The following is a 22,894-nucleotide window of genomic DNA, read 5'->3' as shown; positions in this document are numbered from 1 at the left end:
TGCTGCTTGGCCTGCTGTGTTCATCCAGCCCTGCACCTTGTTGTCTCTAGAGTACTGTGCATTGTTTTAGTTTTCTTACTTAATAAAGGCTGATAATTTCAATAGAAGCAGTTCAAAGAAGCTTCACAAGGCTGATTTCTGGGATGAAGGGGTTATCTAATTAACAAAAGTTGCACAGGCTGGGCATATTCCCCATTAATGTTAAGAATGAGAAATATCTTAAAATATTGAGGAGGCTTGACAGGATAGATGCTTAAGATTCTGAAGATGAGTCATACTAGACTCAAACTGTTAACTGTTTCTCTTGCCACAGATGCTGTCAGACCTGATGAGTTTCTCCAGCACATGAAGTATTTTACCTTCAGATGCTGTGGGGAATTTATAACTAGGGTATCCAGTTTAACATAAAGAGCTTGCCATTTGTGTAACAGATTAGGAAGAATTTCTTCTTTCCAAGTCGTTAATCTTTGGAATTCTCTTTCAGAGCAAGAGTGGAGGCTGGGTCATTGAATGTAGTCAAGGCTGACTTAGAGATTTTTGACTGATTTTTGACAAAGGAGTCAAACGGGCAGAAAAGTGAAGTTAAAGCCACCATCAGATCAGTCGTGATCTTATTCGATGACAGATCATGCTTAAAATAAAAGAATCCTACTGACCATATGCAAAATATACATGATTGCCAGGTAGAAATCCTGAAATTCCCTTCCTAACAGCACTACGGATGTTCCTGCACTGGGAGACAAAACTATTGGCAGCACATGAACCAGATAACCTGGAAGGCAAACCTCCCCCACCTTGCAATGGACAGGCCTGTTTATTAGACTGTCGTTAAACTGTGTCTGACTTTATTCCCATACAGTTAGCAGTACACGATTTCTGTACCTTTGCTGCAACCTTGGGCTATTCCATTACTAACAGACAATTCAAGTAAGATTATCAATAAATATTCATGCAGTATAATACTTCAGAGTTGACAACTAGTTTTAGTCAGCAGTACATAAGAATTAGTAATAGGCCTTTTCCTAATAATTGTGTGGAAACTGCCAACAGTCAATTACACTGGACTTAATACAGTTTGTAATCATCAACTTGCAAAAGAAGGAAAAAAAACTGTTCCTTGACTTCTAGCCACGACTACTGCAATACATTTGTGGCTAGTCTGTGCCATACTACCACGCTTTACCCTTACTCTTCAGCTGTGCTTATCCACCACATGTGCAAACTGAATTCACTGGTTCAGTCAAGAAATACTGGATTTTATTATTCTTATTTTTGTTCAAATACCTCTAAAACCTCACACCTCTATACCTCTCATCTTCTTCAGCACCCCTATAAGCCACCCATGATATGTAAGCCCAACTGTTTCTGCTGTCTTAAGCATCCTTGATTACAGATTCTTCATCACTAATGGCCACACGCCTTCAGCTGCCTAGTCGTCAGCTCTGGAGTTCCTTTCCCAAACGCCTCTGACTCCCTTTAAGGTGCTCCTTAAAATCCAACTCTGACCAAGCATTTGGCCATTTGCACTGATATCACCATAAGTGATACAATCTCTAATTTTGCTTTAAATGGACATGAAGCACTCCAAGACTTTTTACTACATGAAATATGCCTTATAAATCTAAGTTGTTACGGTGTTCTGATGATAATGTTAGGTATTACACAACCAAGTAAAATGCTAAATATTCAGCCAGTGTCAGATGTTCCAAGATTTAATTGGGTCATCAATAACATCAAAAGACTGTGAAACTTCTTTCCATGCATAATGTTTATGTTATTGGATTAGTAATCCAGAGGCCCAGAATAATGATCCAGAAACATGTTCAAATCCAATCACAGTACCTGAGGAATTTAGATTCAATTATTTCTACCTGGGAATTTTTAAAACAAAACTAGCAATGGTGACCATGAAACAGCAGATTATGGTAAAACTCCAAGAAGTTAATCAATATCCTTTCAAAAGGAAGATCTGCCATCTTTACTACTCGTCTGACTCTAGACCCTCAGCAATGTGTTACAGCCTTCTGAAGTGGCTAAGCAAGACACTCAGTTATATTTCAACATAACACCACCTTCTTAAGGGCAAATGAGAGAGATAAATGCTTATCTTCTCAATGATACATGGAGCCCATGGAAAAATTAAAAAAATACTCAGTGGCAAGAATGGGAACTCATGGCCACAAAAGTAGTTGGGGGAAATAAAAGCCAAGATGCAAAGGAAAAAGGAATAGCAGTACACGGTGATTGCATTAAGTCAAGTTCATGTGGAGCAAAAAGAAAGACTTATATAATGCTTTTTCAGAACCAGACATTCCAAAGTGCTCTGAAGTATAGTCACCATTTTCACACAGTAACAAGATTCTAAAAACTACCCGAATGCTGGGAGATGTCATGAGTTGGCATAGTAGCAAGAATACCAACAAAACAAAAAGCTATAATAATAAAAAAAATTTGCATTAAATTCTTGCATACATATTATCAAATTAAACCTGTACTGACAAGTTTAAATAATCTTACCCAGCTTCTTTTCAATCAATGAGTTGTCAGTGAGAGCGATGCGCTGATGTTTAATTTTTCCAAACCCACGTTTGTAGATCAGTTCACGAACAGATTTCAGATTTGGATATCTAGAAAATTAATACAAGTAACAAGGCTTGTTTAAAAACGTTACCATCTCAAGACAGGACTCCCTTAGTTAAATTCCCAATGCATATATTAATCTATAAAGCACCCGCGTTCTCAATCAACAAAAACTTAATTCTGTGACTAGTTGATAGTGACGTATTCAGTCCTTTCTGGTAGCAAACTGACTAACATCCTCATCAGATTTGAGAGGCAGGTTTCAGAGGCACCACTTCAACAAAAGTATACCCTTTAAAGCATTTTGTAATATCTAACAAAAAGGCTTAATAATTTAGCCTACAAAACATAGCAACTGTTCTATTTATATTTCTGTGTGATTTGCATTTTCTTGTTAACTGTTTTTCATTTGAATTTCTGCTCTAGCACAGATTCTCCACAATGGATCAGCATGCTACATAGACTTTAGCCACAGGAAGTTGAGGAGAGAAAATCAACACGAGAAAAAGGGTAAGTCAGAACAAAAATTTACCAATCCTATTTACAACTTCAGGTTACCCCAAACTGCTTCACTATTGTATCTGTATGCCTGTCCACTTCTGGGGTTACATCTATATTCAGGTGTCAATTGAGAGGCAGGATGTGGAGTCCACCAGCATTGGCGGACCCAGAAGGGCTGGGGTGCATCGCCACACTTTAACTAAATAAGTTTCCATCTACCAGAGTGCATCTAAACAACAGTTCGTTTTCAAGAACAGAATTAAAATCCAAGAATGGATGATGCATTTATATCACAATGGTGTTTGAATCCATAATGTTCTGATTCATAGTCAAGAGTATTACTTTGAGTCAAGGCTGACACTTGTGGCACAAACCAATGACCTCAGCACCATAGCAAGATGAGACCGAATACAACAGCATGGATCCTTACCTACCCAGCACATTTGTGGAAATTTGATTGGTAAACGGTCAGACTCAGCTGTTTAATAGCACAAGGGCCATTGACAGTTGAATGGCACATGGCTTAATGATACCCAAATTGCCGAAGTACTAGGAGGTACTTCTAGTACTTGGCATTAAATATACATAATGTTAACACCTTGAGGAAACCATTTTAATTTTAAATGTAAAGAAAACTATGTTACCTAGTCATCACAGAAAACTAGAAACCTATCCAATGAAAATTAAAAACTAGACATAAACGACAAAACAGAAATGTGTTATGATTCGTAATCTATTAATACATATATCTGCTTGCAGCACTATATAATAATAAAGCACCAACAGCAGCTATTCAGAAAAATCATACCTGGTTTCACACTGACAACAGTATATTTCACCTTTAAATCAAATACAATTTTACATTTGTTTTTTGCTTATTTCCAAATCTCATACCCCCATGCAATGTATGGCTCTGCAATACGGAGCATGTTGATTGAAGCCTTATTTAGTCTCACAAACACTCCATTGAAGATCTGACGCAGTCGTAGGAGTTGAAGCACCTTGCGGACTTTAGGGCTAACACCGTTGATGCTGCAAAGCCATGGAGAGAAATTAGCAAGATAGATAAAGGAAAACTTTATTCCACAGCAGTTGCGTATTTGCTGTTTGTCATAACTTTTAAAATGATAACACACTTTTATATTGAAAAAAAGTTTATTCACCTGTAACCACAATAAATAAATAACTATCCATTTAAACTTACCCCCTAATACGGATCACAAAAGCTAGCCTGGGTTCCGCAGGTACGTAGTAATTATTAGCTTTACGTGCCATTCTGGCAAGGCGGATCTCACGTCTGTACATTTGTCTGTACTCCTTGTGGTAACTTTCAGCCCTCTTGTAGATTAGTTTTCTCTTCAGTCTATTTATCTTTAAGCAAAAATATACTTTTCTTAAAATCTTTACTATTTTACTTACTTTAAATAATCAACTATTCCATTATTGCATTTTCCTCAACTCTCCACCCTCAGAAAACCTAACCCTCCAAAAGTATTGAAAGCACACAATAAATAAATTTTCACATTGGTACCATTTTACAGTTAGTTCAGAAGGCAAATTAATGTTAGCATTCATTTTAAGAGGGCTAGAATGCAAGAACAGGGATATATATTGCTAAGGCAATAGAAGGGTCTGGTCAGACCGCATTAGGAATATTGAGGCACTTTTGGGTCCCGTATACATGGAAGCATGTGCTAGCCTTGGAGGGGGTCCAGAGCATGTTTACAAGAAGGGCTCGTCTTAAGTGGAGCAGTTGAGAACTCAAGAGTCTGTACTCAACAGAGTTTAGAAGAACGAGGGGAATCTGATTGAAAATTTCAGAATAGTGAGAAGTCTGGAAAGAGTGGACGTGGAGAAACTGTTTCCAGTAGAAAAGACTGGGACCCGAGGGCACAGCCTCAGAGTGAAGGGCCGACCCTTTAGAACTGAGATGAGGAATTTCTTCAACCAGAGAGGGTGATGAACCTATGAACTCTGGCACAGAAGGTTGTGGAGGCCAAGTCATTGACTGTATTTAAGACAAAGATACATAAGTTGAGTGGCAAAGGGATCAAAGGTTACAGGGAGTAGGCAGGAGAATGAGATTGAGAAATGCATCAGCCATGATCGAATGGCAGAGCAGCCTCGATAGACTGAATGGCCTAATTCTGCTCCGATGTCTTATCTTATATAAACTAAAATGTACATTGTATGCAAAACTGCAGTCACCATCATTCACGACACACCTAAGATGTTAGAATCATAGAATACCTAGTGTGGAAGCTGGCCATTTGGTCTATTGAGTCCGCACCGACCATCTGAAGAGCATTCCACCCAGACCCAACCCCCCACCCTATCCCTGCATTTGCCATGGCTAATCCACCTAGCCTGCACATCCCTGGACTGTGGAAGGAAACCAGAGTACAGGAGAAAACCCACGCAGATATGGGAGAATGTGCAAACTCCACACAGTTACCTGAGGCTGGAATCGAACCCAGCTCCCTGGTACTGTGAGGCAGCAGTAGTAACTGCTGAGCCACCATGCCGCCGTGCACGTTCAGCCCCCACTCCAAAAAAGGTTAAACTTAAAATTTCCTTGTGTAAATTAACATGATAAACTCGTTAGACCACAAATGGTTCAAACAAAAGTTATTTCGTGGGACATGGGCATTACTGGTGTCATCAGCATTTATTGTCCATTCCCAATTGTCCTTGAGAAGTGGTGGTGAGTCACCATCATAGAGTTCAAATATCAATTATTTACAGTTTCACATTAATCTCATGATCAGTAAGAGACACAAGGAAAGGCCTGCACTTATACCCCATTTTTCTGGGCCAATAGGCATCACAAATGAACCTTACGTGAATCGCAGGCACTACTACAAGAAACGTGGCAGCTAATTTGCACACAAGGTCCCAAAAATATGACACAGAACAAATAATTGCCTGAACATATTTGCTCAAATCTTGGAGCAGGAATTGAACTCCAGAACCTCTTGACTCTGAACCACTACCTAGGACTAATCAGATCAACCCCCATGATTTTACTAATTAGCAAAGCAAGCTGTGGCCAACTCTGGCTCCCAGTTCGTATGGGATGTTGCTCCCAAGTGATACTCAGATGACACCGGACGCACTGAAATTGCTTTGCAACTGAACAATTTGTTTACAACGTGTAACAAATGCTGTTAAATTAACCCTCCACATGAATGTTATCTTCGGATCCTAAGTTGCTGTAGTACATATAATTTACCAAGAATACAGATAATCCTTTTTGCTGTTTCTACATTGGGAAGATGCTGAATAAATGATTACCTTTACAAACAATCAACATAATGAATGAGTACAAAAACTACTTATTTATGGCAACCTTTAGTCTTCAATACTAAACAAAAAGAACCCAAGAAATGAAGATGCTTGAAATCTGAAACAAAACCGTAAATTGCTGGAGAAACCGATCAGGTCTGACAGCAAATGTTAAGAGAAAGCACAGAAGATTCACTGGACACAAAACACTGACCCTGCTTTCTCTCCACATATGCTGCCAGAGTTTCTTCAACAATTTCTGCTTTTATTTAGTGTTTATTAAAGGACATCAACACAAATGTTTCCACAATTATGCAGATATGCAAAACAATTAAACTTCTAATTTCATATGCATTATTAAAACACACTGTTAATCCGATAGGGTGAAATGTTTCTCAAACCTTCTTTTCTATTAACAAACGCTTGATGCGCTTGGCCTTCATTAGTGCAAACGCCTGGCGCTTTTTCAAAAGGCTTTCAGGCACAGACGGCACTTTCTTCTCTCTGATAAAGAAAACAGATGGAGGTGGAGTTATTCTACCATAAATTTTTTATCTCAAAACAAAATTTTATCTCAGTGTTCTTGATTTTATACAAATGTCAAACAATGCGTTTATATCCTGATACAGCAGCGATCGAAAAATATTTTCACGCTGTTAGGCCACAGCCTGACAGTTAAGAAGCGAAACAAATAATTTAAAAATAGCGACTAAGCACGCTGGAACAAAGTATGTTTCAAAAAACCATTTCGAAGATCTCGGTTAGTTGATCGGGTTAATCAAATCTTTTACAATAAGTGAAAGCTTCAACAAGGCTCAGTGCACAAAAATCCGGACTGAGGAGTATCATAACATTGCGTCCAAACTAATTATCTTTGAGATATAATTGGTAAATACACGTATGGCTTATCACACGCAGTTATCCTGCGGACAAACCACAGCAAAAAGTGAGATTTAGCCAAGGATGGATTCGGATTTTAAAAGGCTTCACTACAGACTCACTTCGTCTCCGCCATGATCGCTGTCGCCTGAAGGGGGAAAAAGGCAGCAACGCATGCGCGGCGAGCAGTTAAAGCCTGCCGTTGGAGACTGTCTATGTTGCTGCCTGAGTCAATGCGGCAAACATCGAAGCATTTCAAAATATTCAATGGGTTAGCTAGTTTCTTGGAAGTAACATTTAGTATAAAAATAAGTGAGGGATGAACAGGGATCTGTCGATTATTGAAAAGGGGGAGTGACAGCACTGAAGTGGTCCCCTTGGTAGGGTCCTTGGTCGCGGGGCCGTACAGGTTCCTTATTTAAAGAGTGACGCGGATTGAAGATGATCAGAGTCGGGAAGAGGAGGTGGTGTTGGCGGTGCAGGGGGCTGGGTTGGAACGGTAATTGGAAGCTAGGGGAAGGGAGGAGAGCGAGGGCAACATTTATATATTCATACTGAGAGAAGACCTCGGCCAGCTGAGCTGCCTCGCGTCGCCTTTTCCTCCCCACCCCCTCCCTCTCTCCCGTACCCCCTGCAATAACGGCCCAATCTCTTTTTTTTCTCTCTCTCCCCGGCACCCGCCATGAATATCGTCGCGGAGTTTTTCGTTGTCATTTTCAAAGTGCTCTGGGCGTTCGTGTTGGCCGCGGCGAGATGGCTGATCAAGCCCAAGGAGAAGAGTGTGTGCGATCAGGTGTGCCTGATCACGGGAGCCGGCAGTGGGCTTGGCCGGCTCTTCGCGCTGGAGTTCGCCAAGAGGAATGCCAACCTGGTGCTGTGGGACATCAATCAAGAAAGCAATGAGGAGACGGCCGAGAAGGTCCGGCAGCTGGGCGCTCGAGTGCACACTTACACTTGCGACGTGAGTAAGAGGGGCAGCGTCTACCGAACGGCTGACTTGGTGAGGAGAGAGATCGGAGACGTGACGGTGCTGGTCAACAACGCAGGTGTAGTGTCCGGACACCATCTCCTCGAGTGTCCCGACGAACTTATCGAAAGGACCATGATGGTCAACTGCCACGCTCACTTTTGGGTGAGTTTGAAGAGCTAGGAAAGACTTTTTTTATATTTTCAAATGTTTTTAGCTGTTGGTAATGTCATTGAAAAATCCTTCCTTGCATGTTCTCCCCCGCAGTTTAAAATAGTGGGCACGAAAACTGTGCCGGGATAAACGCATGTATCTGATAAAACTGAATAAATTGTATTGTGTATTAGCACTTGTGATCCAGGTGTATTTTGAGATGTGGCGGAAGGTTTTTTAACTTCACCAAGATGTTACCAATGTACAAACACGCGTGCATCAAAGGTTGTGGAATAAAAAGTTTAAAGAAATAATCGCTGCAAAGCAACAGTATCCGCATCGCGCTGCCGCTAGGAAGTTTTTGTTCCCAAAAGCTCATTCAGACCGGTGGGTGTTAATAAACATCGTATAATTCACTAAGTTAATGACAGATGCAACACAAACAGTGCTCTCGCACACTTTTTTTTAAACTTTTTTTTAACTAGGTGGCTCGGTGGTTAGCACTGCTGCCTCTCAGCACCAGGGACCCGGGTTCAATTACATCCTCGGGTGACTGTGTGGAGCTTGCACATTCTCCACGTGTCTGCGTGGGTTTCCTCCCCTCCGGGTGCTCCTGTTTCCTCCCGCAGTCCAAAGATGTGCAGGCTAGGTGGATTGGCCATGCTAAATTACCCGTGGTGTTCAGGGATGTGTGGGTTATAGAGGGATGGGTGTGGGTGGGATGTTGTGAGGGTCGATGTGGACTTGTTGGGCCGAAGGGCCTGTTTTCGCACTGTAGGGGTTCTGTGATGTAAGTTTTAAAAAAAAAAATTCTCAATTTAATCCTGATCCTCGTGATTCAAAGCGGTTCTGTGATTTATTGATACCTCAAGGGAAGGGTTTTAATCCCAGGCTATCCCCCATAGCAATAGCGATGTTTGCCTGTGTGAAAGATCTCCGATCACTTTGTCCCTTGCCAAAAAGTCCGATGTTTATTCAAATACAAACGTTCACCCTTAATCCGATTATTTAGCCGAACTTTAGAAGTTTGTAAACGTTTTCTTGCATGCTTTCTAGCTGCCGATATTATGAGCACCATTTATTTTCATAGCCTTTTCTGAAGACTGAAACACGTGCACGAAATCGGTGGCCTTGAGCTTTACAGACCGTCTCGATTCTGTTTATAAACGAGAGCAACCAGAGTGTTCTCTTTAAACAGCAGTCTGATTACTGGGGAATCTTAGCACTTTTTAATATCTTCTTTAAAAAGGAAACGATCTCCTTGTTGGGTGAGGAATCTTGTGTTGCAGTGGTAGTGGCCCGAAGCCACCAGGCCTGGAGTTTCAACATCTCCGGACAAGTTGATCAGAAAAGAGATTCTAGTTGAACCGTGACACACAGCAAGTTTACCCGTGTTGCTGTTATGGAAGGGACTTGAATCTCCGTCCCAGCTCTGTTGAATTGATTCCTCCTTGACGTGAGTTCACTAATCCTTTTGAACCGACCGAACTCTTAATTTCTACTGGAAACTTTAATGCGATTACTTGACCTGAGTCGCTGGTAACTGTACGCTTTACGAATCCAGTATCGCAGTAATGAGAGATAACAAGGCGTAGAGCTGGATGAACACAGCGGGCCAAGCAGCATCGGAGGAGCAGAAAGCTTACGTTTCTTGGCCTACTGTGTTCATTCAGCTCTACACCTTGTTATCTCCGGTTCTCCAGTATCGGCAGTTCCTACTCGCTCCTAGTGATGAGAGTACTGTTTTCTATAAGGGTATTAACCTACAACGTGAATAAAAGCAAAATACTGTTCATGCTAGAAATCTAAAATAACGAAGTGGTTATTGCACAGCATTACGTGCATTCACTTTTTTTTAAATGACCGGTTTTGTTCACGTGCTATTCTCGACAATAAACACGATTCTGGATCTCCCAAAGGAACTCCAGATAGCGTCTCCCTTCAACGATTTCTGCCTACACGAATGTTTGTGGTGTCAATGTCTAAAATTGCCGCTTTTTAACCGGCAGAAAGTGCTTTCTTCTGGGGCCGGAGAGACAAATTTACAACGTCTATCATTAAAACTTCGGCATTTACATTATTTATTTTTTGAATAAGATTTGAGTTTTAAACTTTTGGAGTGATGAGGTCTGGAAGATGTCATCTTCCAACTTAATTCCGCCTATCGTATAACTTGTTTTGTACTGTTCACCAAACCTGAAAAATACCTGGCGGAGTGGGTTCTGACTCGATCGAATTACTGTTGAATCTTTATCCGTGGAAGACGTGCGACTTTTGGGGTGACCCAGTGAGACTATATCCTCGTCAACGAATCAATGATTTGACCAACTTGCGATTGGAGTAGGCGTCAGTATCAGTGGTTGAATTTACCACTCAATAGATACAGACCACAGTAACAATCCCTCCGTTTTTCAGCACACTTCTGCACCAAACTTCTTTAATCTCCTTTCAAAATAAAGAAATTTAAATGAAAGACTGGATCTGTTTGTCACTTGATTATGAATGATGCATTATTTGATGTCTTTACAGTCAGACCTGTGAAGCCGTTTTCAGAATAAAAGGAATTCTGAGGGATAAGGACCCTGCTATGTAAATGCTCTACAAATAAATGTTACAGTGGCTACTATTATTCTGCCATGTATTGGGTAGCAGTTTTAACCTAAACCCCCTAGCTGAGTTGCTGTAGCTCAAGTGATGCCTCTGCCTGGAAAAGCTACACAATAAGCAAATGGTACTATGAATCAAGCTGCTCGGAGTGACAGTTAGGATAATAAGTCTGACTTTACAACTAGCTGGGCAAACGTGAACTGATGGGTTAGTTCAAAGTGCAGCTTGAATTCACGATATAGCAGCAATGCCATGTTAAAGCTTGAAAAATGTTAGACCCCAAATTTAAAAATACTGGGCATGTTTGACTCTAAAACAGAGCAAAAAAAAACTTTGAAAATCCCACCCTGGAGGCATGAAATGTAGCCTTAACATTTATGTAATAACGTGGCATGTAGCTTCCCCTTTTGTCTCGTCAGTCCTGATTGCAAAGTACTGAGTACAGCACAACCTATATACAGATATTCCAGGCATGGTATTTTCTTTCTCCATTTTCCCCCACTGATCAGAAAGTGTGACAACACATAAAATTACCTTGCCTCGTCAGTCTGATCCTCTTCATTCCTTGAATTCTGTGTATAGGTAGCAAAACCCTACATTTGTCAGTGGAGTGACTGCAATGTGAACCACAGCAAACAAGCAGAAATGAGTGGAAAGAGCTCCTTCTTGCAGATATTATTGAATTGGTGGATAGGATGTAGCTTTCTGCAAATAATTATAGCACTAAAATTTTTTTTTTGGCTGGCATGTTTGTATTTTGTTACCCATCCATGCAGCTACATATCCTGACCATTAAGTGGCACTACAGTAATTTTATTAGACTACATATCAATGATCTCTTGCTTCTTTCAAAAAAAAGCTTTCATTCTTCTTAAAACATCCTTTTTATAAGACTATAATATGTAGGAGCAGAAAGCCATTGTCCATTGTTTACTCTGCCATTCAATGAGATTCATGGCTGATCTGATCATCCTTTTAATCCACTATCCTGCCTTTTCCTCGTAACCATTGATTTTCTTGCTGATTTTAAAAATCTATCTCAGCCCTCTATACTTAACACCTCAGCCTCTGCAGTAAAGAATTCAACTAATTCAGTACTGTCTGAAGAAATTTGTCCTTGCCTCTGCCTCTGTCTTAAACGGTGGCCCGCATTCTGAGGCTATGTCCTCTGTACCTTGACTCTCCCACAAAGGGAAACCATGTCTTTGCATCTACCCTTTTTGTGTTTTTTGGATTTAACCAGATATTGTCCTCCAATCCAAAAATACTTTCCACTCCAAAGCTTTTAAGAGTTTAAAAATAAGCATTATTTATAATCCTCAATTATTTTATTATCATGCTGGCTATGGAGATTTTTAATGAAGGATGCCTCGCTCTCAAATTAAATGGTGATTTAGCTAATTATAATTTTGGATTTACTCTTTTCTCTTTTATTGCAGGCCTATAGTTTAACAGGACAATTTCTACTGTAGCTAGAGTACAAGTCTTGTAAAGTCATAGAATTCTTTATCAGTTGCAAGGCTTCTTTTAGGTGAAATGCCAGGAACTCCACTTTTGGACGCACTGTAATTTTAGAACAGGTTAGGGTGGTGCTAGCAAGAAGTCCTTCTGTTACTTGAGGAATAGCCGTTTAACACATTGCTCAGCTCTCTTGTAGCTTGTTAGACAGCTTGCAAATGGTCTCTGCATCTCAGAAAAGCTTCTAATTTTTAAAAGCATGTAACATATGTAAACAGACCATGAAGGTAAAAGTTCAAAGTCCTTTTCCCAAATAAGGTTGAGTGTTAAGCAGATGCATGTCCTGACTTGCAGTTTTTCACACTTTTTATTTAAGGCAGCTAAGATTTGTGTTCATCTTGCCCCTTATCCTAATCAAAGGTGGATGGATTATTTCCATATTTTTTCTTATTGCTAGTTTTAATCTCATTTATTCATGGAAAAGGGAAAAAGCTGGAATGCTGTTTTCATTGACAGTCCTTTTTTTTCCTTAAAGGAAGTGTCAATTTTCCAGATGGCTGTGGTTGTGCATAATCGAGTTTTGCTTGAATTTCAAAATTTGTAACAACTTTATGCCTGCACTGGGCATGAAAATTGCATGAATCAAATGTTTAATCTGATTCTTTATTTTGAATTTTGATCTTTTAGTCTTTCCAAAGTCATTGCAGTATTGGGTCATCCTTGCTGGATCCACCAAGATAAGATAAACCTTTTATAAGTAACGGAGGGTGCATTTATTGCTATGGTGATGCCATGGGATTATTACAAGGGGTCAAACATGGGATTCCTCTGGAGTCTGTATTAAGAACATTTGTATTTTTGTGATCTACGTTAATGTCCTAAACTTGGGTATACAGGATACATTCGAAATTTGTAGATGATGCAAAGCATTGTAAGGATAGTGATGAACTTCAAAAGGGCACAAAATATGTCTGTAAAATAGGTGGATTTATGACAGATGAAGTTTTTAATTCGGTGAACTATGAAGTGATGCATTTGTGAAGGAGAAACAAAAAGATAATATCAAGTAAAGAGTGCAATTCTGAAGTGAGGAAAGTAGTAGAGGAACTTGGGTTGGGGGCGGGGTCATTAACAATATTTTCATGTTTGCGTCTTTCTAGTGCACCAATGGGGGGGATAGTAGTAAATGAGGCAAGTGAGTGGTTCTGCCTCAATTGCTGTACTGTGCAATTCTGAGGACCACATATCACAAATTATATAAAGGCTATGATGTAACAAAGATTTTGAATAGTTTCGAGGATTGGGATTTCAGTTACAAGATTAGTTTGGAGAAATTGTGTGCTTTTTCTCAGCTGGCCAAAGTTATTAGAGGCGCAGACAAAGTACATGAGGAATAACTGTGTGTTCCGGTTAGTTAAAAGGTCGAGAACCAGATGCAACGTTTCTTTTTTTTTAAAAAAAAAACTTGTGTTGCCTATAATTGGGATCTGGAATTCACTCTCCGAGCATAGCAGAGATAAATTGATTTGCTGCATTCAAGAGCGAATTGGATCGTTTTATACTGAGAGGTTTGTGAGGCCAAAGAGAAAAGTCAGGGAAGTGAATTGTCTTTCCAGAACTGGCAGGTCATTATGGACCACACAGCCACCTTTGTTGCAATTCTATAATTCTATCATCTGCAGTGGATTTGCAGTAAATGCACAGATTTTTCATGAAAGACTTCTCAAATTTAGAAGAAAAATTCAGCCAAAAATATCAGGTTGAGGTTTTGAATCTTATTCTCGGGAAGTTAATATCAGTATAAGTGAAGCTGCATTTCTTGCACTTTAATCTTCTTCAGTTTGCCACAATATGGTTGTTCAGATTGCATTCTAAATGTTAGGGGAGTGATCTTTAGAGTTCTAGTTGTTAATTGGCTGAAAGAATTTAAAACTACTTTTCTGATTTTCATCTGAATTGATGACTTATCAGGAGGACGATAGTAAAGATTTACTTGTGTCAGCAGTGGCTCAATTGATAATACTCTTGTCTCTGAGTTAAATCTGGGTTTCGTCCCTCTCCAGGAATTGGATGTAAACATCTAGGTTCATAGTCGATCCTGAGAGTGCTGCATTGTTGAAAGTACCATTCTTTTAACCTTGTCACAATTCAAAATGAGTGTAGCTTTCCAGAATCTACTAATGCTGAGGATTAAGAACCTACTTACTCAGAAGCAAATTCTGAGCTTCAGTAGTGCCATCATATTTTAGTGTCGTTTACTACTCTGGTATAAAAGTGTAACTAAATTTATTGTCTTCACTTGCAAGCAAAACTTGGGAGCAGAGATGCATGTGGTCCTAATCACTTAGGCTCATGTTTTCAGGAGAGCTTGCATAGTGCCATGCTCCCCTCAAGTGACCCCTCACACCCTGCAGCAAATGAATACCAAACTGAATCTTTCAGTGACCCAGGACCCTTGGCTCAACTTGCACCCTTTTGCTTTACTGGAGCGACACTCTTTGTGCACAGGGGATGGCAACCATAGCCCCAGTTCACACTGATGTTCTTGACTCTAGATCATGGTTGTTGTCCCCGATTTTTGACAAAGCTCCTTGACATGGTGTCCTATTTGACTGCCTTCAGACTTATGGACCCAACAGGAATGCCAGTCTCCCTTCAGTGTACAGAGAACACAAACATAAGAAATAGAAGCAAAAGTAAGCCATTTAGTCCTTCAGGCCTACCCCACTATTCAATAAGATCATGGCTGATCTTGTGTTTCAACTTCCATAGATTCCCATTTATCTGCTTAACAGAAATATATTTCTTGTCTTAAAAATACTTAATGCTTCTACTTTAGGCAAACAGTTTCAAAGTTTCTCAATGCTCAGGGAAAAAACCTCCCCTCCATCTGAAAAGGCTGACTTCTAACTTTGGAACAGTGCCCCTAGTTCTGAACTCACCCACAAGAGGAAACATTCTTTCTATGACCTCCTTGTCAAGACCATTCAAGATCTTTATACACATCATTCAAGACACCATTCACTCTTTTAAATTCCAGTAGAAACAAACCTAGCCGGTCCAACATCTCCTCAAAAGACAACCTGCTTAACCCAGTTATCAGTCTAAGAAAACTCCTCTGAAATGCTTCCAATACATTTACATTGTGGTCTTTACAATGCCCTATGTAAATTAAGCATTACATCCTTGCTTTTATGCTTGATTCCACTTGGAATCAAGGAAGCTAATAAGATGCTATCCTTTATACCTACTCTACCTGATACTAGTTGTGACTGATGACACAGGACACCTAGATCCCTCTCTGCATCTCAATTCTTCAGACATTTTCCATGTAAGCAATGTTGTATTTTTTTAATTCTTCCTCCCAAAGTGACAACCTCATGTTTTCTGGCTTTTAGCTCCATTTGCCAGATTTTTGCCAACTCGCTGAACCTCTGTCTGCAATCTTAAGTTGTCTTCACAATATGCTATCCTCCCTGTCTTTGTTTTCTATGAATTTGTCTACCATGTCTTCAGTTTCCTCATCGAATTTATTGTTTTTAAAAAAAAAAAAGACTGAAGCCACCACATAGATCCAGGCAGCACTCCCACATGTCACTGCCCGATTGTCAGGCAAAGACTTTTATGTATAATCTGTATTCTGACCGCCAGCCAATCTTCTGTCCGTGCTAATAGGTTACCCCCTACACAATGAGCTTTTACTTTCTGTAATAGCCTTTTGATGTTGTACATTGTGATGGACAATAAATACTGGCTCAGTCAGTGATGCCCAACGTCCCATGACTAAATTTAAGTTTAATAAAAATGCCGGCAACTTTTCTGTGAAGTCATGAGTTCAGTGTACAACTTTAAAGTTATGAAATACATTCTTTTTCCCTCCTGAATTTACTAGAAATCACCTTTAGAGTTCAAGGCTAGTTCATATCTGTTCTATGCTGATTATAGTGGGCTAAAATAAAGTACTATCTTGTTTGGCCTGATGTAAACAAAAACTACAGCATTATCTTTTTCTGAAATGGAACGTGGGCATGTTTATGTCATCATGTACCAATGCAAATTGAGTTTCCAAAAATAAAAGAACTCTTCCCTGACAATGGCATATGGAAAGTTCCTTTTATTAGAAGGGCACAAATCCTTGCTGAGTCAACAAAACATTTGTTAAATCCTTCAGAGCATTTTTAAGTTACTGCAAATGAGATTTTTGTAATATCTGAAGTAGCATTGTAGATCTTCTCTGGCATTTTAAAAAAAAAAGAAAAATGCCTCTGGAGGAGGAATCCGTTCTAAGCCAGTGCTATATGATGGAAAAATATTAAGCTATAAATTTGTATTCAACACCAATCTATTATGATAACATTTAGAAATGTACTCAATTGTGAAGAAATATAAATGCTTAATTTTATTTAACAAGCTAGAGAATTTAAAACACAGGTCACAATCTGAATAAGTGGAGAGGCTTCCACTCAGTGCTTACCTTTTTTGTCATGCTGTATTAACTCAACATTCTTAATTTTCAGAGACATTTTCCCTGTCTGGTTGGTACTGTTAAGTACAAGGCTGAAAAAATAAACTTTTTTAAAACAGCTGTTATCTAACTGAGAAGGCTTTGTTTGAATCTACATTCAACAACTTGCTCAGAAAATTCTGCTCACATTTTTGTAGCTGTGGCAGGTTCTAGTACTGCAGCTGAGACAACCATCAAAGTTCTTAAGTCACTTTGATAACTCTCAATTCTAATGGATCCTTAAAATGCCAAAAATCCAGATGCATGTTCTTGTAAACAAAACAGTAACTTCTGTTGTCCGTACTCAAATTTATATCAAGTTTCATTGAAATCCATCCATTAGTTTCTGACATGTACAAGCGGGACCAAAATGTTACTTCCACCTGCCTTTAACGGCAGAGATAAGTGATCAGCTGTTTTGGACTGAGATGGGAATTTTCTTCACTTGTGACTCTTTTTGGAATTCTCTCTGCTTGAGAGCAACGGGTTACTTGTAATCAAGACAGCTTGTTGGATTCCTGAATAAGTGAGCAAAGATGAAGTTGAGGTAGAACTGCAAGCATGAAGAACCCAATGGTTTTCTCCAATTCTTTGTTCGTAAAGCACTAAGATCATGAAAGGTGCTATTTTCTTTCCTATCTCTGTCTTTGCTACCATTACTCCAATGATTACTTTATTTCTAGATGCAGAATACTATTGTATGCTCTGAGTGAAATATCTTGGTTTGAATTTCAGATTATGTTCAGATTTATTTCTATTCTGATTTTATATAATTATGTTGTCTGATTTGATTTTAATGTCAGAACAATGCCTCCAAACAATAAATGTAGGATAAGTATATAGTAACTTGAGTCCAGTGAAACCACTAAGGTAGAAATCAATTCTGCATAAATTGTCTCTTTTTGGGAGAAGATTTTCAAAAATTTCCGTAATTTTCATTCATTGCATGCATCTTTTTAATTATAAACCTAGCTTTAGAAGACATGAACAACTAAAGGAGAATTAATTTTTAACTGGCTATTTGCAGAGGTGCACTTAACTTTCAAATCTCTTGGTATGATGCACCAAATTTTAAGTGGACTTAATTGATTGTGTAAGTTGGGTAACATTTTTGCTTCAATGAAGCATATGTACACCACCCAATGTGCATTTTTTTTCTTTGAAAACTAGATCAATATGAAGTAAATGAAAAGTAGGAGACCAATCGTATTAATGAAAAACCATAATGAAGATTGTGTTGCAAGACAATAAGAAGATAAAATAGTGCATACAAACCAAAAAGTGTTCAATGGCAAGCATTGTTTTTACGTGTATTTGTCAAGCTACTGTAAGTAAAGCTGATGCTATCTGAGTTTATTTTTAAGGATAAATTCCATGGGAAGAAGTCAGTATCTTGAAGTGGGATATTTTGAGTTTGATTGGGGGAGGGAGGTAAAGAAAGGTGCTTTACTGGTGCAAAATTTGAGCACTAAAGTTATTTAGGAGTGGTGGATTTGCCTATTGTGAAGGAGAAGATAAATCCTTTTTGAGGTATTGTCCTAAAGTTTCATCCTTCCAACCACCACTCCTCTACATTATTCTAGCCTGGTAAATGAGATACTGATTAGAGATCAGTGAGAGTGTAGTGTACAGTATTGTGATCTCCATTGTCAACTTTTAATGCTGCTGCTAAGCAAAGGTTCAAGTCCAATTGTGAAACTTGAATATGTAACATTGGTTGATAGCCTGCATTGTTGTAACTTCCCTCCTGAAGTGAACATAATGTCCAATGGTATTACTTGAGAGAACTAGGGAATTTTCAAAATGCCTTTGAGCTTATGTCCTATATTCTTTTGTACACTGACTTAAGGTCAAAGAACAAAGAGGCTACGTGTTGTAAGTTTAAAATTACCTAGAATGTACTGGCATGAAGAATGGAAATTATTCAGTAGTCTTCAAAAAGGGAATTAGACAAATATTTTAAAGAGTAAACAGAGTGGAATGGGACAAAATGTAAAGAACCAGATGGGTACAAAACAAATGGTTGCATTTTTGTGCTGAATCATTTTGATTCTAACACAAGTTATTTAACTTGTTTGCCAAATTGTGTCTATTGGGAATAATACTTGCACATTGGCTGCTGTTTACCTACAGCTATGTTTAAAGAGTTTTAACATATCTTGATGTGACCACGTACTAATATAATTACTCCTATCCTAGCTTGTTCCTGAAAGCAGGTGTTGTCTCATTGAACATACTTTCAATGAAGAGGCACTGGAAACAGATATTCCCAAATATTATGTGTAATTGAGGAGCAAATTACTGTAGATGCTGGAATCTGTACTGAAAACAAAAAGTACAGGAAATCGCAACAGGTCAGACAGCATCTGTGGAGAGAGAGCAAGCTACCGTTTCATTTAGACACTTCACTGCCAGCTCAATATAAATACTGTACAACAACATGTTTGCAAATGCCAGCTGGGCCAAATGTTAGGATTAAAAGTGTATCTTCCTGAGCTATAAAAGTCATACTGCATAAAACAGTGAACAAGAAGAAAAATGTTGAGCACAATTTTTAACCAATGCACAATTGGTAACAAAAGTGTACTTAGTTTAAAACATGCGTTAGAGGAGATTAATCAATTAAAATTTAATATTTGGGAATATCTGCTTTCAGTGCCTCTTCATAGAAAATGTGTTCCACCTATATATTCTCTACCTATGCACCTGCCTCCACTTCACCTGCCGAAGGAGCAACTTTCCAAAAGCTTGTGATTTTAAATAAACCTTTTGGACTACAACCTGATGTCATGTGACTTTTGACCTTGTCCACCCCAGTCCAACACAGACACCTCCACATCATGGCTTCATGGGACAGTTGGTGAAAACTGCACGCAGAATGAACACCTACCTTTCACAACTCTAATCAAGCCTCAGTGAGCAAGTCATTTACACCAGGCCCTCCAGTAGAAAAACATGAGCTTTTAAGGTGGCCAGACAGCTGTCGGGAATGATTCAGAGCTCCGCAGTAGGCCAGTGCTGCATAGGAATATTGTGGCACTGTGGTAGTGTTCCTGCCTTTCTGACCGAGCAGACTTGGGTTCAAGTCTCATCTGCTCTAGAGGTATGCAACAACATCTCTGACAGGTGATTGACTGCTGATATTTTCCAAAGCTGTTTTTATTCAGCTTCAGACCCCAATACCTAATCCTATGACACCAGTGGCGGTTGGGAGCCACAGTTTGATAAGCCCTATAATATAAATGGTGCTATGTGGATGCCTGCAGTTCATAGCCAATGTGAAACATTGCCTTCAGAGGATGAAATAGTAATAAGGGCCACAAACGTGCTACCTTTTGTTTTTTGTTTTTAGCAGTTCGCTATTGCCTTTTTCAAAGGTGATCATTATCCTGAGGTGGATATCTGGTAATTTAGGTCACATGAAATTAATTTTGGAGTTATGTCCACTCATGAAGACACTGAATTGAAAGGAGTTTTCTCCTCGGCTAGTGTTCTGTCGCTACAGTGTGATTAGCATGTGAGCTATCTGTTTAATACTTTGTAAGCTTTTTTGGAAAAATTGACCAAAAGCAACCAGAAAGGGTTTTGTTTTGGAATTCTCCAGAAAAATCATCGGTTTTAGAACTTGGTGTGTCAATTTTGAATGTGCAGAACTGTACAATAAACCTTTGTTTACTGTATCATCCTTTTTTTAAAAAAAGAAAGCAGACTGTGTGCAATTTACAGCCAGGATTTAAAACATTTATTATAGGAGATTAAGCGGATTATCCAGTGTTCCAGCTCCCTTGATCACTCTAACATTCCTTCAAGAGGTGGATCAGAAGATCTTGTTAACAAATCAGTTTTAAAATCTTGTTTGTATGCTTTGTGAGAAATGTCTTGACTAACTTTCCTTTTGTGACCTTGTTTCAAAAAATGTAACTTGGTAAACCACTCCATCCAATTTCTGAAGTATTTATCTTTGGTGTGCAAGAGTGTGTGAGGTTAACAAGGATCTATTGCGTGCCTTTTAAATTTTCTGCATTTGAATTTTAAAGCAATGATAAAGCTTTTCTCACCACTGAGAAATACAGGATCAACAGAGAAGATGGCTTTCGTCAACTAAGTTCTAGCATTTTCGTGGTTCCCATTTATAGTGGTCTTGGAAGTCAAATGTAAAATAAATTTTGCAAGTAGCAATGTTAACTTTGTTCTAGTCAGCATGGAATTTTAAGGCAAGATTCCTCTAACATTTGTAAAGGAAAAGAGTAGGCAGCTGCTTGTTGTAGAACCTAATTAAATTGAGATATTATGTACTTGTATAACTAAAGTGGTGATAGTAAAATGCAGGGTAGTTTGATCTTAGAATAGGATAATAGATCGGCATAATATCGTGGGCTGAAAGGCCTGTACTGTTCTATGGTGGAGAAACTTGGGTCTGGCAGCAACTATGGAAAGAGAAATCGAATGACCATATTAAGTCTAACATGGCTCTTCCGGACTGAAGAGAGGTGGAAAAATCAATGATTTTTGGCATTGAAAAAGAGGACAAGGGCAAGTGGAACTAAAGGGCAGGTCAAGGAAATGTTCTAGGAGTTTGGAGATCCAAGGAAAAAGAGCGGTAATGTTGAAGAGAAGACGAGGCATATATCCAAGAGTGTGTGTTAATAACAGAAGTGGACATAGTAATGAAGGTGGCCAAAAAAGAGTGGAATGTCATGCTTTGTTTTGGAATTGATTTCCAAGTGGAATTAAAAGCCCATCTTCAAGATGTTTTCCTCTTTGATATTATTAAATCTATGAGCAAGCCAGCAATCTTCACCGTTTCACGGACAGCTTGTGTTTCTGGCCATCTTTGTAACACCTGTGAGTAATAGAAAAAATGTTTAAGGTCGTAAGACAGATACCTGAGATGCATGATTTTCTGTGTTTCTAATGGATTTTCTCTAAATTATTCAAAGTTTTTTTTGGGAGGAATTTAATGTTAAAAGGAAACCAGCATTTTTGCCATCATTGATTTAAGAGCTTCCACATTTTCTAGCTTTCTATATACCCGTCTAGTTTCTGTACTGTAATTAATTTCATGCACCTTTTTTTAAATCTAACTTATTGCAATATGGCAAAATAAGTAGCTAATATCTAGTTGTTTGAAAAATAAACTTAAACTAACATAGCCAATGGAAGAGCTGCATTAAATTAATTACAACACCTGATTAAATTAAATAGATGAGACTGGTGTGGAGTTTCTGCTCCAAGGAGAGCAAAGAGCAATATGTGCTGCATCAAACAGCTGTGCAGCTAGAACTCTCAAATGCTACAATATTCAAGAGTTGTAGTCACTGTTAAAACTCTCCTTTAGGGTCCTATGATGCAGTGATAGTGTCTCTACATCTGGGCCAACAACCTGGTCTCGCATCCCAGGTTGCCTTAGAGGTGTGTTATAACATCTCCTAGCAGGTAGATTAGAAATATGTATACAGCTCAGGACTAATTAATTATCTTGTCTCAATTGTTTTAAGTGGAAAAGATAATAATAAAATTGTTTAGTGATTTTGTGGAAGTGTACAAATAAGAATCACAAGAATCTTATTGCAGTGGACTGCTAACACTAGTACTTAGAACTACAAATATAACGATCATTCTACATTTTTAAACTTCTGAAAAGTTAGATGCAGTTTCATCCTTGCTGATTAGCTTTTATGTACCGTACTCTAGAAGGTGTGTTTTTTTTTAAATGTGTAAGTAATACTTGATTCTGTTTCTGATTTTTGTTTTTTAAATTCTTTTGATTTTTAGATCAAAAATCACAACACCAGGTTAGAGTCCAATAGGTTTGTTTTAAAAATACTAGCTTTCGGAGCATTGCTCCTTCCTCCAATATAGTGAGAGAGGAGGTATCAAAACACAGAATTTATAAGTAAAAGATCAAACGAGCCTACAACTGATGTGAATGCATTGAATAAACCTAAAACGGCTGGCTG

General features: G+C 38.8%; 2 protein-coding genes across 2 annotated transcripts in view; one reads left to right on the top strand and one right to left on the bottom strand.

Moving 5' to 3' along the window:
• Window positions 1-2,488: 2,488 nt before the first annotated feature.
• On the bottom strand, window positions 2,489-7,489 carry rpl7 (ribosomal protein L7). Its single transcript, XM_048596310.1, has 5 exons — window positions 7,368-7,489; window positions 6,768-6,870; window positions 4,286-4,452; window positions 3,976-4,113; window positions 2,489-2,627 (listed from the first exon to the last, which is right to left on the bottom strand). Exons 1-5 carry the CDS (start codon window positions 7,379-7,381, stop codon window positions 2,504-2,506), a joined length of 546 nt encoding a protein of 181 aa, XP_048452267.1. The 5' UTR covers window positions 7,382-7,489; the 3' UTR covers window positions 2,489-2,503.
• A 101-nt stretch (window positions 7,490-7,590) lies between these two features.
• The window catches only part of rdh10a (retinol dehydrogenase 10a), a 66,829-nt gene continuing 51,525 nt past the window's right edge, over window positions 7,591-22,894 (top strand). Inside the window, exon 1 of the mRNA XM_048596308.1 lies at window positions 7,591-8,377. Within this exon, the coding sequence (XP_048452265.1) occupies window positions 7,928-8,377 (450 nt within the window). The 5' untranslated portion in view covers window positions 7,591-7,927. The remainder of the gene's footprint in view (window positions 8,378-22,894) is intronic.

The sequence above is a fragment of the Rhincodon typus genome, chromosome 4, assembly GCF_021869965.1.
Source record: "Rhincodon typus isolate 14 chromosome 4, sRhiTyp1.1, whole genome shotgun sequence".
NCBI classification, from domain to species: Eukaryota; Metazoa; Chordata; class Chondrichthyes; order Orectolobiformes; family Rhincodontidae; genus Rhincodon; species Rhincodon typus.
This window is presented reverse-complemented; position numbering and strand designations above follow the sequence as displayed.